The 15,832-nt window shown below is 38.5% G+C and overlaps 2 protein-coding genes across 4 annotated transcripts; one reads left to right on the forward strand and one right to left on the reverse strand.

Moving 5' to 3' along the window:
• Positions 1-1,150: 1,150 nt before the first annotated feature.
• LOC100692170 (serine/threonine-protein phosphatase PP1-beta catalytic subunit) lies at positions 1,151-9,319 on the forward strand. The gene is made up of 8 exons (XM_003446275.5): positions 1,151-1,306; positions 3,150-3,281; positions 3,726-3,956; positions 4,397-4,501; positions 4,803-4,874; positions 5,993-6,144; positions 6,510-6,644; positions 6,733-9,319. The coding sequence occupies exons 1-8, from the start codon at positions 1,255-1,257 to the stop codon at positions 6,835-6,837; spliced, it is 984 nt and encodes a 327-aa protein (XP_003446323.1). The 5' UTR covers positions 1,151-1,254; the 3' UTR covers positions 6,838-9,319.
• Positions 8,990-15,740, reverse strand: bpnt1 (bisphosphate nucleotidase 1). 3 transcript variants are annotated; one of them, XM_013272004.2, is made up of 11 exons: positions 15,441-15,740; positions 14,046-14,171; positions 13,836-13,940; positions 12,543-12,650; positions 12,346-12,394; positions 12,066-12,149; positions 11,838-11,929; positions 10,773-10,970; positions 9,889-9,994; positions 9,616-9,768; positions 8,990-9,105 (listed from the first exon to the last, which is right to left on the reverse strand). In XM_013272004.2, exons 2-10 carry the CDS (start codon positions 14,163-14,165, stop codon positions 9,617-9,619), a joined length of 1,014 nt encoding a protein of 337 aa, XP_013127458.1. In that variant the 5' UTR covers positions 14,166-14,171; positions 15,441-15,740; the 3' UTR covers positions 8,990-9,105; position 9,616. The 3 variants fall into 3 exon arrangements, with proteins under 3 accessions (XP_013127458.1, XP_013127457.1, XP_005475075.1); XM_013272003.3 differs by lacking the exon at positions 8,990-9,105 and having other exon boundaries at positions 9,204-9,768; XM_005475018.4 differs by lacking the exons at positions 8,990-9,105; positions 12,066-12,149 and having other exon boundaries at positions 9,204-9,768; positions 15,441-15,733.
• Between the last annotated feature and the right edge of the window lie 92 nt (positions 15,741-15,832).

Here is a 15,832-nt window from a genome sequence, read left to right on the forward strand (position 1 = left end):
ATGTGTATATGTGGCGGATTTTAATCTAAAAAAGGGAGGGTGGGTAGGCTTCCCAGCACTGTCTACCAGTGTTGCCAACTCCTCAGTAAGGAAAATCGCTATTGGCTGTCCTAAAAGTCCAGAAGTCGCTAAATGACATCATCGCCTAATTTGCATAATTGGTCATGCTAATATAATTGTAACCTACGTTGTTGGAGAGAGAAATAACATTGTGTTAGAGACATAAAGTGAGTAAAAAACGTCCTAAATGCATTTAGAATTTATTTAGAACTACAAATTAAATTTATTTTAGCAATTATTGTTTTTTTTAAAGTCAGAATTCCAACCCTGCTTGGACCGGCAAAAAAGACCCGAAATAGGCACTCTGGTGGAGTTACTTTGTGTGTGTGTGTGTGTGTTTATAAGTAGTTTTAAACCTCGTGATCCACAAAACAGCATAACAGTAAAAGAAGAACTGACTGCGTTACAGTCAGTGCGGGAGCAGCGGCTTCGCTCATGCGCGATTCATTTGCAGTTCGGACGCATAGGTGTGAACATCTCCTGCCCTGATAGCAGCTGGGGGAGGACTATCCTCCGCCTGTGAGCGCTTTGGTACGGGCGAGGTGCCCACGGCAGCACCCGCTGCTTGTTGAGAGTAAAAGCGATACCCACTTTCACGTCAAAAAGTCGTCATAAATAAATCTCCAATAACACCAGAAAAAGTCGCCAGATTTGTCGCTAGTCGCTTTTTAGAAAAAAAGTCGCTAAGGGGGTCTGAAAACTCGCTAAATATAGCGACAAAGTCGCTAAGTTGGCAACACTGCTGTCTACTTTCTTCTTCACTTTTTTTTTTCTTTTCCTAACCTCTTCATTTGAATACTTTTTAAGACTCTAAGTCAAGTGCTTGTACTGCATTACTGGACTCTTCTGAACGTCTTAAATCCCCTTATTGATGAAGCAAACAGCGAAGTCAAGCTTTACAAAAGTAAAAACTAAACAAACGAGTTGGGGTAAACTAAACTGAATGAAAAACAAAAACAAACAAAAAAACCCCCAGAATAAATAAGCTAATAAAAAATAGAAAGCTATAATACCTCTGTTAGTCGGCACTGTGTCTTGATAATACAGTCTTGCCTTATTTTAAATCAAAAGCTTCCGTACTTTTGTACATTTAAGTGTGATTTTACTTGAGTGAGCTTGTCCCCTCATCGAGCCTACAAGTCAGCACTCAGGGCCAGTGTTGTCCATTACCCTGCCTGTGTGAGCATCAGAAACATGGCGGAAAGCGAGTTGAACGTTGACAGCCTCATCTCTAGATTACTGGAAGGTAGGTTAGCATTTGTGATCTAGCGTCTTTATGTGAATTTATTCGGGGAGGAGAAAAAGGCTATCTGGAGGTTCTTGTTTGTAACCAGGAACTTCACGACATGTTTCGAAAGCATTTCGCCATCGCATCCTTAGCTGTCTGTTATTCATCGGTATCAAGCCTTAAGCTAACCGCCGTGTTAAAAAGCTATACGGTAAACGTTAGACCCAAAGAGTGTGACATCACTCTATCTGTTCGTTATTGCTGGTTAACGCTAGTTTTGAGATTGTGTGGAAAATAAGAGTGATGTCAAATTGGCTTGCTGTTGCACGATAGGGATAGTGAAAGCTAATTACATTAAGTAGTCGTATAAGTTGAGGGTTTAACAGCACCTCTTTTGTTGTAGTGGGTGCTGGTTAATATTTTTCTTATGTTGGGGAACAGGAAGAACTGTGAAATTTTATGGTTGCTTAGTAACACTAACTGTTCTCGTTTCCAAGGCAGGTAACTAAGTCGGCTACCTCTGCGGACACACCCCCTTTACGTAGGGGATCACTAAAGCCTGCACAGCTAATGAGCCTTTGCTAATTCAAACAGTAAACCAGTGTATTTCCTAGGCTGTACCTGGGGTGGGAATCAGCTCAGTCCAATAGTACTGTTCTGAGGTATTGGTATTTCCTACGAGTACCTGATACTTTTAAATAAAGCAATTCCATAACTTTTAAGAAAATGAGAATCTTGAGTTATTAGTTTCTGTACAATGCATAATTTAAGAGATAAAATAAATGAAATGTATCAATAAAAATGACGTATTTGATTGATAAAAAAGCGTCTTAAATGAAAACAAAATAAACAAAACTTAAAATTTAATTGTATTTTTTTGTGCAATTTCTAAAAGCAGAAAAAAAACCTGGGTATGATACCCAGAATTATAAAGTAGTTTAAATAAACCCCACATCCATCAGTGTAAGTAAAAGTGAAGTGAACTGCTTTTACCTTTCACCTTAATCTTTTCATTTGCTCATGACAATTCAGTATTATTTTTGTTGTTGCTTGCCTGAAATCTAATAAAGAATTGTATACGGAAAACAATAAATAATATCAGGTTAAACATCCTGCTTATAGGCAGATGCACTTTGTGGTAATGGAAAAATAATATGCAAAATCATTGTTACTGTCTTTACACTTCAAAATTCATTAAAGCCTTCAATTCCATCTACTTCAATGCATGTCATGAACTAATTTTGGATGTATTTGTTCTGCACATACTGAAATTTGTGCATTTAACATCTGCAGAAAGAATGATAGTATTTAACATTACTAGAACTCCACTGTAATTAAAAATCAGCATCATGCTAATTTATTACAAATCTTTATTGTTTTTATCTGTGGTTACCATTATGGGTTTAATGTGCAACTTGTACCTACTGTCAGTTTTTCAATAACATTTGTGAGTAAGCTTTCAGCTTTGGCTAGCACTACCACATTTCTAAACAACCTTGTTTTTTTTCTTCATACATTAATCTGCCCTCTAGACTAGACCGCCTGCGCTCACTCACTCATAAACTTCCAACTGAGCCAACAAGCTGTTCATTCCTGATCTTGCCAGTTCATAACAACCCATGTTGACTGGCGTAAATAGCATATTTGGCCAGTAGCAAAGCAAAACTTGGTGGTCAGATTTCTTTAATCTGTGGTGCAAATGTAAATAAAAAGACAAAACTTGTGACTTGAACATACTATTTCTTAATTAATAGCTTTGTTTAATATAAATGTTTTAGGAATTGGTGATATGAGTGAATTTTTTTTCTTTTTCTGTTTTAATCACAATAATGATATATATGTGTTACTTTTTACCTTGTAGTGCGAGGATGCCGTCCAGGGAAGATTGTACAGATGACAGAGGCTGAGGTGCGGGGGCTCTGCATCAAGTCCAGAGAGATTTTCCTCAGTCAGCCAATTCTTCTTGAACTTGAGGCTCCACTCAAAATCTGTGGTGAGAACCCACCTATATCCCCAGAGGGCATTTATATAAGTTGTTTTTATTTACTTTGTTCACTACATTTACAATGCTTACGGGTTGAATTGACCAAAAATCCGCTTGGATTTGTCTTATGTGTTTTAAGTCCCTTCACAGCAAGACAGTCCACCCCACAATGCTGTTATTTTTGCTCCCAGCTAACCATGTTTAGATTCACAGTAGTTCACCGTAACACAGAAACCGCTTTAGTGAAGATTATGAATGACCACCTTATGGCCTCTGACACTGCACTCAGCTATGTGCTTGTCCTGCTAGACCTCAGTGCAGCATTTGATACAGTTGAGCTTAATATTTTACTACACATTTTATAAATATGTTTATAAATATGCCATTCATTTTCAAAGATATCTGTATAATCACATGAGATCAATAAACTGTAGGTACAAATTTTCATTTCAGGTGATATCCATGGGCAGTACACAGACTTGTTAAGGCTATTCGAGTATGGAGGTTTTCCGCCAGAGGCCAACTATCTGTTCCTGGGAGATTACGTGGATAGAGGGAAGCAGTCATTAGAGACCATTTGCCTTCTGCTCGCTTACAAGATCAAATATCCAGAAAACTTCTTCTTGCTCAGAGGGAACCACGAGTGTGCCTCCATCAATCGCATCTACGGCTTCTATGATGAATGTAAGTTGGAAAATCAGTGCTTGTCTGCATCTGAATACTGTTAGATTTAAATTCTGTTAATTTAACTTGATGGTTAGTTTCATGGATGTAAAGATTAGCTGCTTCTGTGGTTTGTGTCGATACAAATTGAAGAACTATTTTATTTTCTCTTTCCATTATTCAATGGAAATAAGCACTATGGCGATAAATTATGTGTAAAAGACAAAAACGTTTGATCAACATTGAATTTAATCTTTAATATTCTCTAGTGCTTACTGCACTAGAAAATACAAATCATGATTATTAATCTGACAATGATTAAACTTCAAAACGTATATTGAATTTTCTGAAAGCTAAAAATGTGAAAAGTGAACATTTCTGGTTGTGAGATAATTGAAGTTTTCATGGATGTAAAATAACACACCTGAATCGGAAATTGTCTTTGGTTACATTTTCCTCAGGCAAACGCAGGTTCAACATAAAGCTCTGGAAGACATTCACAGACTGTTTTAACTGTCTGCCCATTGCTGCGATTATTGATGAGAAGATTTTCTGCTGTCATGGAGGTTTGTGAAACATATCTGTTATGTAGGAGGTAACTGAATAATTTGTCTCCGTGAATTAAAAGTGTGACTCTAAATAGGCAAAATGAGTGATCATATAGAATTACTCCATTTATCAGTCTTAGGTTTTTAAATGCATCTGAGAGCTCAGCTAGTAATATCTTTCGTTACTATTGCATTAACTTGACATATTTTTAATAACTACAGTAAATACTTGGTAATTCATGAAATTAGTCAACTTTGGTTTTGTCATGTCTAAATTTCTTACTGATGCATGTAGTAAATACTGTCCTCTTTTGCTCAGGACTGTCACCTGATCTGCAGTCCATGGAACAAATCCGACGCATTATGAGACCCACTGATGTCCCAGACACAGGTCTGTGTTTAAGTTGATAGATGAAGATCATCATATATATCTGTAGTCATTTCCCATTGTGCACATGTTCAGTGTAAAATAAATTATAAATACATTGTCACCTACTGCTTTAGCATGTAGACTGTATATAAAGGATGGACATAGCTGTGAGGTTTAAAGAGTAAAGCCATTGTCATAGTGCCTTAAGCCCCATTCAGATATGAAACAATTTGCTCATGGTGCCTTGCTTTGTAGCTGACAGATGTTCATTACAGGACATTTTAGGCACTGGTTGTCTAGGTAACTCTCTTATGTTTTTACCACCCCCTTATATGTCAGTCAGCACTTTCTTTGTTCCCACTCATAGCGGTTTAGATCACTCACCTCAAAGATGAGGAAAAGTGTAACTCAGGAGTGGTCCACTTCATGTCCTTAACGGTTTTTTCATCTGTAGTCATTTGAAGCATCTGACTGTTAATGACATTCCCTGATCTTTGCTTGCCATATCGCTGTTAGTTGTTTCATTTTGAACCCCCATTTAGACTGATTTTTTACAATGGCCAGTTAGGGTGACCATACCCATCACTTCTGGTAATGCCATCACATAGCCACGCCCATTTATGGTCACTGTCACGGTACACGTAGCTACCGCCACATCAGCGCTGACATATGAGAGGACAAGTCAAAACCAGAAATTTTAAAACCAGTTTTGTTTTGTTTTTTACACAAAGTATCTTATTCCAGCTTCAGCAGCACAACCCTCCAGTTAACAAAAATCAAGTAGAGCACAACCTTCAGAAATGGCGATGTCAGTTTGAGGTCGACTTTGTTGGATGGTACCATAAACACTTGAGATGAGGTTATGGTCTTGCTGACTAGTTTCAGTGATGTATGGTTTAGGGTGAGCCTGACTTGTGATTGACAAGTCTCTACTGTATCAGTGCATGGTAACAAGTTTGGATTTAAAACACCAAGATGTTGCTCAGAAACAAGTCTTCACAACAGTTTCACTAACCAACAGGTGAAATGTCCATTTTTTAAACATACAATTACATGTAGCAGTTTACAAAAATAGGCACTTGTCAGTGAGTAACTGCTCAACTCGACGGTGCTTCTGACCTAAACGTGCCACATTCCAGGCTTGCTGTGCGACCTGCTGTGGTCTGATCCAGACAAAGATGTCCAGGGCTGGGGTGAAAATGATCGGGGCGTCTCCTTCACCTTTGGGGCTGATGTGGTCAGCAAGTTCCTCAACCGCCACGACTTGGACCTCATCTGTCGAGCACATCAGGTAACACTCAAGCTACTTGATGACATACAACTGTATTAAAATGACTCAGCTGATAATTAAACTTCCATTTGTTAATGAAAACAATTTTGGTCAGTTTTAATTGAATTAAATCATTTTTATTTATTACAGCTCGAAAGTGAAAACAGATCTCATCATTTTCTATGCAAAACATGTTCCCTAAATATCCTTGAATAACTTACAAGTACCTAGTAGAAAATATTTTTGGCTTACTGAGTGGAACATTAAGCTACCAGAACAATTTTTAAAAAACCAAGACTTAAAAATAACTGAATTGAATTGATTACCAAAATAGGTGCCAGTTAATTTTCAGTCAGTCATCTTGTATTAATCCTGCCACCCCACAGGTTGTTGAGGACGGTTATGAGTTCTTTGCAAAGCGGCAGCTGGTGACCCTGTTTTCTGCTCCCAATTACTGTGGGGAGTTTGACAATGCAGGCGGCATGATGAGCGTGGACGAATCACTCATGTGTTCTTTTCAGGTAGAGCATGTTAATTTTGTTGGCACATTAAATCTCCCTTAAATCTTCTGTAGGCCTATCTGTCAACACCGCTATCTGTTCTTTTCAGATCTTGAAGCCGTCAGAGAAAAAAGCTAAGTATCAGTATGGAGGGGTGAATTCAGGGCGCCCGGTCACCCCACCTCGTACCACTCAGGCACCTAAAAAGAGGTGAGCAGCTGGCCCCGACTCTCCTGCTCCTCCTCTGGCTGGGCTTTGGCCCACATCCCTGCAGGCTGCCTCAAACACTCCAGCCTTCTCAGTCAGTTTATTCATGTGTAAATAGAAACTCAAAGAGAGGGTTTTTTGTTTTGCTTGTTCTGTGGGTATTTTTATGAATATGTGAGTGATTTTTCTTTTTTAATGCTACAGTATGTATTTACTCAGCTCATTCAGGAATATTAACACCAACCTTTTTTCGAAATGGGCGAGATGCTTCTTTGCCTTCAGATTAAAAAAGTCGTGGTTTTGTAAATGCATGCACGCTTGTGTGATTGAGATGAGCTCTTTGTTTAAGCAATGTGTAAAATCAGCAGACTCTCCCAGCCTACAGGTCCAAATAATTCCAGTCTCATCTTGATTCCCACTGTGTTATCTCAAGTATTACACTGGTTAAATCATTAAACATTTTGGGAAATATGCTCCTTTGTGTTCCTGCAAAATATCAGGTAAGACTTCTCACCTGTTAAATATGGCTTTCATAGCTTAGCACAAGGACCTGAAATCACTCTTCAGACTTCCCAGTATAAAACTTAAATTGACAGATGTCTTGTTAAGGACACATTGCATCTCTATACTTGTCACGCTTTCAAAAGTATGGATATGCTCTCAAGGACCCCTCCACAGAATGGCTGTTTGCTGCATTAGTGCATTTCCCACCATCACGGGTGTTAGTTTGCGAAACAGATGTGCCATGAGCACAGATCCGTTAATTGGACACAAATTGTTGTGCTTCCAGTCTGAAAGTGCAAAAGACTCTGGAGACACTCAGGACTAACAATTTTAAGTTTTCCTAATTGATACTTTGAGGCTTTAGTTGTGTTTTTAGGTGTTGGTTTGGTTTAGGCAGCAAAAATATCTGGTTAGATTAAGGAAAAGATCATGGGTTGGGTTTAAACAGGTGTAGCAAATGTTTTAAAGCAGCGCATGTGAGCACAAGAAGTACTTCCAACTGAAGTGCATTAAATTCAATGCTGGGGTAAGTGTCAACAAAAAGGACAATTGTTTACTCCTTCAGGTTTTGCAGTGAGACTGAGCTGCAGGGTAGCATAAGCAAAGTATCTACCAGGTCGATGGTTAGATTCAGCTCCTCCATTTTTTTCAAGTTTATTCACAAATTAAATTTGATTAAATTAAATTTAAATTTGATTGAGATCAAATTTTGACTACTTTCTTAAAATTCACATACTATATAAGTATGTACTGTACAGGGTGTACAGCATTAAAGTTTACTTAAAGAAACACCTTTAAAATTAGTGTGGGTTTTTTTTTTTTTTTTTGTTCGTCCAGATAAACCAAATATTCTTAACGTTCTTGTTAATATTATTGAGCTTTGGAGGTGCTGATATGTTGATTTCGTTGTATTTGATCTCTGCTAGTCATGCTAGACACTTGATTCCAGTCTTTATGCTAAGCTCTGTTAGCTGTATCTACAGTCCCAAAGAACAAAAAAACCCAAACTGTTAATCAATTCACCATGAATCTCACTCTTAGCAGGTACGGCCAAAGCATATTTCCCATAATGTTAAATTTTATCTTTAAACGTGACAGCTAAAACTTTTCTTACGACTCAAGAATGTTTTCTCCCTATGGAGATGCCAATAAAATCCAGAGACTTTTATGATGTACGTGCAATAAATATTGCTAGAAATCTTGCTGTATGCAAGCACAATTATGTGAGATGGCTATTAAAGCCTCTTAATTTCAAAAAGATGCCAACTTGTGCTAAATCTTCAGTTGGGCATTTGTATAAAGCCGATGCTCCTCGTAGTGTTTCAAGTCCATTTTTCCACAACTCATACTGTACTGTGTACATTTTTAATCCCTCACATCACTGAACAAGCATTAGTGGGTGTTTCCATTGTTGGTATAAAATATCGATAAAGCAACAGTGTATATGGTTCCTTTTTTCTTTCTGAAGTAAAAATCCAGACATCATGGACCCAAACTGCTCAGAGAGCACTTTGAGTGTGTCCTTTAGTCTGATAAATACAGTAAATGTGTAGAAAAGTAGACAGATGTGCCAGTGTGAAAAAAGAGAAAAAGAAGGTAAGAAAATGAAGAGCACGGCATCTTGTTAGATACAAGACGAGGCTTCAAATACAGGATTAACTAGTAGTTGTCAGTTCATTTTTAATGTTCACAGCTCAGTTGTATGTTTGTTCTTCACAGCAGCGGGGTTTGACCATGCCCTCTTTCACTGTCCAGAATGCACTTTCTGTTACTGTGTGTGAAAAGAGGGTAAAATGTATCAAGTCAAGATGCCTGCATTTTGTTTGTTGTTGGCATTGCATTACGTATTGACTGTTCCGACTTTGTGGCTACCGAATCAAGTACAGTACATCATTTCCAACTCACTAACCAACATTTAACCTTCATATCTTGCCTTTTGCCTTGTAAATCTATTGGTCTTCAAGTTGAGAAACAGTATGTTAAGATGTTCTGAGATTTGTACAAGTTTGTTTCAAATGAGTGAAATAAATGGAAGCGTTGTTAAGCCTGCTTTAATACTCGTGTCTGATTCATTAAATGAGTGTAGAACATAGTTGTGGTTTGGTTAGTCCACTGACACTCAGAAATCACGGTGATTTGTTTTAGGCACAGGAATACAGAATACCCTCAAAACTGCTGTTACTAGTTACATTTGAAAATTAGATACACCAGTCAAATAATGTGCTTAATAAAAAAACAAAACAGTGATTTTACACTTAGTTTTGGGAACATAAAGACAGACCTCAGTCTGACTTGAGAGCTTGCAGCACTGACTGTGGTACTCTGCTGACGTAGTACTCGTGGTTACGGAGTGTAGCAAGAACCCCGGCAGAGTTCATGTGCTTTACATTAGCATCATAGCGGTATGCATTTCCATGCATATCAGTCAGTTTACCTGCATTAGAAAAAGAGATGATAAGGAAATACTTGGGAAACGACTTTAGAAAGTGGTTTAAACACTAAAAAACTGTGTCTGTACATGACATTATGTTGGGATATGATTAAAAGTTGTCACCTCCAACGGCATGCAGGATTGCTTCAGGAGCACAAGTGTCCCACTTCTTGCACCCTGGACTAGCAAAGACATAGGCAGAAGCTTTTCCTTCAACAAGCTGGATAATCTGCAGGTAGAGAAGCACGGACGGAAAATGTACGTTCAGTCTCTCTGTGTAGGATTTATCTATAAAACTAGACAAAAGCATTCACTGTTCCAAGTTTTAATTTTAATAATGTGAAAGAAAAATCTCACTGCATCATAATTCAGTGGTCACTAATGCAAAAAAAGTGAGTTCAATTTGTTAGCACTTTTGTTATATTGATTTACATCTTTCTTTTATTATTTATATAGTAACAACCTTCACCACCTTCATAATGGGGTGCGCTTAAACTAAAGCAAAGAGCCTGCAACAATAGAGAGAAAACCACATTTACAACAATCTTCTATGAATGCTACTTTGCAATACTGGGAATCTTTTAATATAAAGAGAACGCCGGTTGAGGTGAGGGGAAAGAAGAGCAGAGAGAGCTGATAACCAATAAACTAAAAAAAGCACAAACTCCAGGACAATACATAAAATAAACCCATGCAGTAGTCGGATGGAGTAGTGGGATATAAATGAAGGATGCATTTGGTAGATTATGTGAGGTATGCTTGCAGACGAAGCCCTATGATAGCATAAGAAGAGCACAGGACCCTACTTTAACAGAACCTGTGGATTTAAAGCTTGTGATGGCACACGGGGAATCAATCAACTGACTCTTCATTCTATACATGCAGTTTTTATGTCTTGATGATCTCTGAAATTAAAGATAATGTTGATAAGTTTTAAAAAAAACCCTGCCCGAACAAGTACACAGAGGTGTTACCACTGTCAGAAGAAAATTTTAGATCCATCTTACCTTATTTCCAGCACCACCCACTCGTACAACTTCGTGAGGCTCCATGGAATCCACACAGTCTGTTACCAGCTTGTTGCTATGGGAACGGGTGGTGGTGACAATCCGTCTGTCACCTGGAACTTCCTGGAGCTGGAACCCAAAAGCGCCCAATCCCAGCATCCCCCACATGGTTCTTCCTAATTGTGTTCCTGCACCAAGCTGATGTTGAAAATGTCACAATTAACCTTACTCAACTACTACAGACTGTTTCTTATAGGTATGCTACATTTTGGACACTACATATATGTGCAGCTGCAAAACAGTCCTACTGTGATATCATGCTTTTACATTCCCTAATGTGCACAACAATGAGAGAAGCTCAGATATCAAAATGTGGAAAAGCAGGGGTTCAAGCAACTGGTTAAAAAGCTTGACCGAAGTGACAGCATTCCAGGTAGAAAATACTTTTCAGTTTCAGTTTTATTGGGTCTCAATATCGTGCAGGTCCTGGTGAGTTACAAGGTTAGATTACTTTAGTTATTCTAAATTTAGAAGTTAAAAAGTTAATCATCATTAATATCATCATTGCAAATTTCATTGAACTATTGTGTTATAATTTTAAAGCTATATTTCTCACTCAGATACTTTAAAATAACAGCTTGTTTTTAAGCTGCTGGCCTATTGTTGTTACAGCTTGCATGTAGATTTTTAATAAGCAAGCTATTTTATAATGCATCTCTAAGATGTACAATACAATTCAGCAACTGAAGACTAAAATATGGCTCTAGTCAGCGTTTATCAGGAGAAGATGGGCCACTGCACAGCTGAGACATCTAATTTTGCCTCTGAGAAGCCATCAAGCTCACCAGGTACAGCATGCTCAGTGGGTAAGAAAATCACATTATTTCCATCTCTGGTGGCTCTTTCATCTGTGCAGCTTTTTTGTGCTGTTTTTAGTGTGTCTTGTGATGATTTTGTTGTGTACTATAAGGTGAATGATGTTTACAAAAAGTACTACAAAATAGCCGACAAACCATGTAGCAAAGCTGTTAGGCAGTTTGAACACAGTTTTGATTTGGCTTGTACCTTGTAGTTGTAGAACGGCTGGTTGATCACGCCTGCGATGGCTCTGCCTCCATATGCAATCCCAATGAGCACTGTCACATTATCCAGGAGCCCTGAAGTCAGGAAGCAGCAGGATGTTAGCTGGAAGCCACTAAATGAAATTACTGCACTTTCACTCATATATATTTCTAGTGTGGCCATAATAATTAATATTCTGCAAGGCCAGGCTTAATTGTTGCCTTCCCATACAGAGAGCTGTGCTGTGAGGCTGAGGGGTGTCCAATCCTTTGTGTGGTGCCTGGGCCACAGCTTGGAAATGGAGACACCTCGATGCTAGGGTCAGCAGAAAGACAGTGGACAGGTGGATAAGCAGGAGCAGGGATGCACAAAGAAGAGGCAAAAAAAAGTAGCAGTGAAGTTCTGAGAGCTGAGAACCAGAAAGCAACCCAGCAGGCTTGTGCACACAGAGCTGCAGCTGAATATACAGAGATGGGAGGAGAATTTTAAGACATGCTTCGGAAGAGCATACCTTCAGTATATTCCTTTGTGCCATCAATAGGATCTACCCACACAACTATCTGAAATTCAGAGAACAAGTATGTATACACCATAGGAGGTAAACAGTATCCAAGCAACAACTGTACAACACTGATTTGTAATAGCAGAAAATACTTTTTTATTCAGGTGCTAAACCTCTGAAGTGAAACTAAACCCACATGTGATTACCTCTTCTTCTTTCAGCTGGCTGTACTCAGGTGGACAACTCCTCTGAAGAATTTCCTCTGACTGGCCAGTCTCAATTAGATCTTCCTGTATCTCTTCAGAAGGGAGATCCTGAACAAAGTATATAAATATTTATGACAATCAGAATCAAAAAGACTTTATTTATCCCCAAGGGGCAATTAACATACAACAGAGCAGCATGACGTTGAAGATAATGACAGGGCATAAACAGGCAATAAGAGTGAAATAATAAATACACAGAATATACAGTATATACACAGTTTTAAAATTACACAGTTTTAAAATTAAAGTGACTGGAAGGTGAATAAATAACTGTGTGTGAGTAAAAGTCAGTAAAGTGTCAGCAGTATAAAAAGAGTGTAGAGTAGTTTATGTTTATGGGTGTGGGAAATGCTCTTATCGGCTTTACTGACCATGGGCTTGGGGGGAATCTGATGACATGTTTAGGGTTCTGAAAGGAACGCGAGTTAGACAAGTGATGTCTAACTCGCGGGCCCATTTTACAGGTAAATTTGAAGGGCCGGTCAATAAAGGGTTAAAAAGCAGGGTGGCTTTGGGGACAAAGGTGGCTCTCCTCCTCTCAGTCCTGCAGGAAATGCAGCGGAGGCATCGCCCAGAGGGGAGCCATTGAAATGTGGGGTAAATAATGTGAGAGGGGTCATTGATGATTTTGGCTGCCTGTCTAAGGGCCTGTTGGCTGAAAACCTGTGCCAGAGTTCTGACAGGCAGTCCAATGATTTTAGAGAACACTGATGCAGTGTGCTGCAGTCTGTTCCTGTTCTGAAGGCTGAGGAAGTGGAACCAGCAGGTAATGGAGGAGGTCATGATGCTTTCCAGGAAGGCAAAGTAAAAAGTCATCATGATGGGTGTGCTGACTACAAAGGAGTTGAGTTTCCTAAGGAGGTATAGCCGTTGGTGGCACCTCCTGAGAATCTCCTCTGTGTTGGCAGAGAATTTCAGGAGGTTGTCAAAGATGGTTCCCAGGTATTTGTACTCTTCAACTACCTCCACTGGCTTCCCATGGATGGTGGTGTTGACTGAAGCAGCCAGATCCCTCTTTCTACTGGAGAAGGTCACCACCACCTCTATGTTTGTGGATGTAGTCCAAGATGAAGATTTTTGCATCATCGACACCTCTGCGTGCACGGTAAGCAAACTGGAGTGGGTCCATCAGGGGGTCAGTTGCTCTTACAATGAGCTTTGTCATAATACGAGGATGTTTTTAGGTCTAGGTGCCCACAGCAAATAATTTGGCTAAATATTGTTGCAACTTACCTCCTCTCCAATTATGGTGATTTTGGGGAAACGTTTGGACAGTGAAGCACAAATGCTTTGCTGTGCTAGTCTGTCTGCCAGTGTTTGCAGATCATTAGCTCCCGTCTGTGCAAGAGTAGAAACAGAAATTTTAAACTTTAAACCTTACATGTTTAACCATGAGTCAAGCTAGTGTTGTTAAACCACAAAATGCACATAGTGGGGTCAAACCTTTTCCACAATACCAAGTTCTCCACTGTGAAGGACCTTCCGTACAATGGTCCCAGCCTTTTCAGCCACAGCATAGGCTGAGGCCACCAGCCGCATAACAACAGCAGGACTTCCAGACATTGCTTTCTGGTTGGTGTAGGGCAGAAGAAAGTAAAACTCATAAAACTAGGAGTGATTTTGTTCATTATGCCAATCTGCTATAGCCAGGTTTAAAAACTCAAATTCATAGTACTCCAGTTGATAAATATAATATCTTAAATAAAAGATAACAATGATGACCCTTAAAATTAACACACACAAAAAAAGAGTCCTTTTTGGATTTATTCCTGAAAAAAATAGCTGAAAAATACCAAATACTCTGGATAAGCAAATAGCTTTTACAATCCCCCAGTTAAATTAAAAGAATACGTAGAATACTGCAGCTACAAGAGTTAATGACGAAGTTAAGCTGATCATAACACACTAATAACAGAAAATAATAGTAGCTTCTTTTCGTTGTACATTTTTCTTATCTTAAGGTACATCAAAAAATATTTTTAGGTTATTTTAATAAGATTTACACATTCAAATGAAAATATTTAGCTAAAGGCAATCATCCCATTAAGTCACAACAACACTAGTGCCATCATCTGCCAATATTTTCTAGCAAAGTGTTACAAGTAACAAAAATCGAAAATGTCACTTTAATGTTATTTTTCTTATTTTCTGTTATTTATTTACTGATCGATGATCATATTTAATATATATATATATATGTATATCAGACTGGTCTAAAAACGACTACTCAAGCAGGTCTTTCCACTCTCCTCTCCCTATAATGCTAAAGGATGTGGATATCCCGAATATGGTCATCTGTGGCATAGGTCATGCTGTGGGTGCAGCAGCTGATTAATTGACTAATCATTCAGCTGTACTTTATAGTGTAAATCAATTATTTCTAGTATATCTTGTACTCATATATATAAATCTGTAAAGTAACTAAAACTGTTACACAAACATAAGAGAAAAGTACGACATTACTCGCTGAAATATAGTGCAGTACAGGTATAAGGTCTCACAAAAAGACAAGACTAAAGTTTAAGTATGTTAAGATTGCATTTTAGTTAGTACAGTACTAAATGTACTTAATAACAGCCTAACATTGATAGTTTAAAACTCAGTGAATGTCGTCTTTCGATAACCAGCTTCGTAGCTTAAATATTAAGTAGTTAACTTTGAATTTTAGAGTGATTAGTTTAGCTAAGTAACTAAAAGTCGGGTGTAAACGGAATTCTAAGTAAACTCGTGCAGTTAAGGCTAATTAGCCACCATGCTATAGCTCAAAGCTAGGTGACTAAAAATCTAAAATGAAGAATATTAAAAAAATATATCCTCTTAACTTCGATGAGTACTTACTGATGCTAACGCTGTGCAATAGCCAGTTTTCCTGGACTGCACCTGGAGTTTGTGAAGGAGGGAGATGCAGGAAGTGGTAGACCTTTGATCCCCACAAGATAAGTACCCTCTCGCCCACAAGACAAACTCTCAGCAACGTTTTAGAATGAACCCTTTAACAAATAATAAGAACGCCGACACGGATTAAAGTACAGCGATTATCTCTCATATATGAATGTGTGTCAGTAATTCGAGTTTGTGTTACGCAAAACAAAGTTAAATTTTGCTTAAAACTGGTCTAACCACAATGTAAAACCTTTACGGAAGTACCGGAATATGGAGGTGAACCATCTCGCTTTTGCTCGTGAAACACGTTTTCTCTGTAATGACAGATGTGACGGGTCAAAGTGCCC

This window comes from Oreochromis niloticus, linkage group LG15 (genome assembly GCF_001858045.2).
Source record: "Oreochromis niloticus isolate F11D_XX linkage group LG15, O_niloticus_UMD_NMBU, whole genome shotgun sequence".
Lineage (NCBI taxonomy): Eukaryota > Metazoa > Chordata > Actinopteri > Cichliformes > Cichlidae > Oreochromis > Oreochromis niloticus.

Bases quoted from the DNA above. Each gene is read 5' to 3' on its own strand.
- LOC100692170 (XM_003446275.5), top strand. From the start codon at position 1,255: ATGGCGGAAAGCGAGTTGAACGTTGACAGCCTCATCTCTAGATTACTG. The intron at 1,307-3,149 runs GTAGGTTAGCAT...TTTACCTTGTAG, and splicing joins CATCTCTAGATTACTGGAAG to TGCGAGGATGCCGTCCAGGG. The intron at 3,957-4,396 runs GTAAGTTGGAAA...CATTTTCCTCAG, and splicing joins CTACGGCTTCTATGATGAAT to GCAAACGCAGGTTCAACATA.
- bpnt1 (XM_013272004.2), bottom strand. From the start codon at position 14,165: ATGTCTGGAAGTCCTGCTGTTGTTATGCGGCTGGTGGCCTCAGCCTAT. The intron at 13,941-14,045 runs GTTTGACCCCAC...ACTCTTGCACAG, and splicing joins AACTTGGTATTGTGGAAAAG to ACGGGAGCTAATGATCTGCA. The intron at 12,651-13,835 runs GTAAGTTGCAAC...TACTTTGTTCAG, and splicing joins TCACCATAATTGGAGAGGAG to GATCTCCCTTCTGAAGAGAT.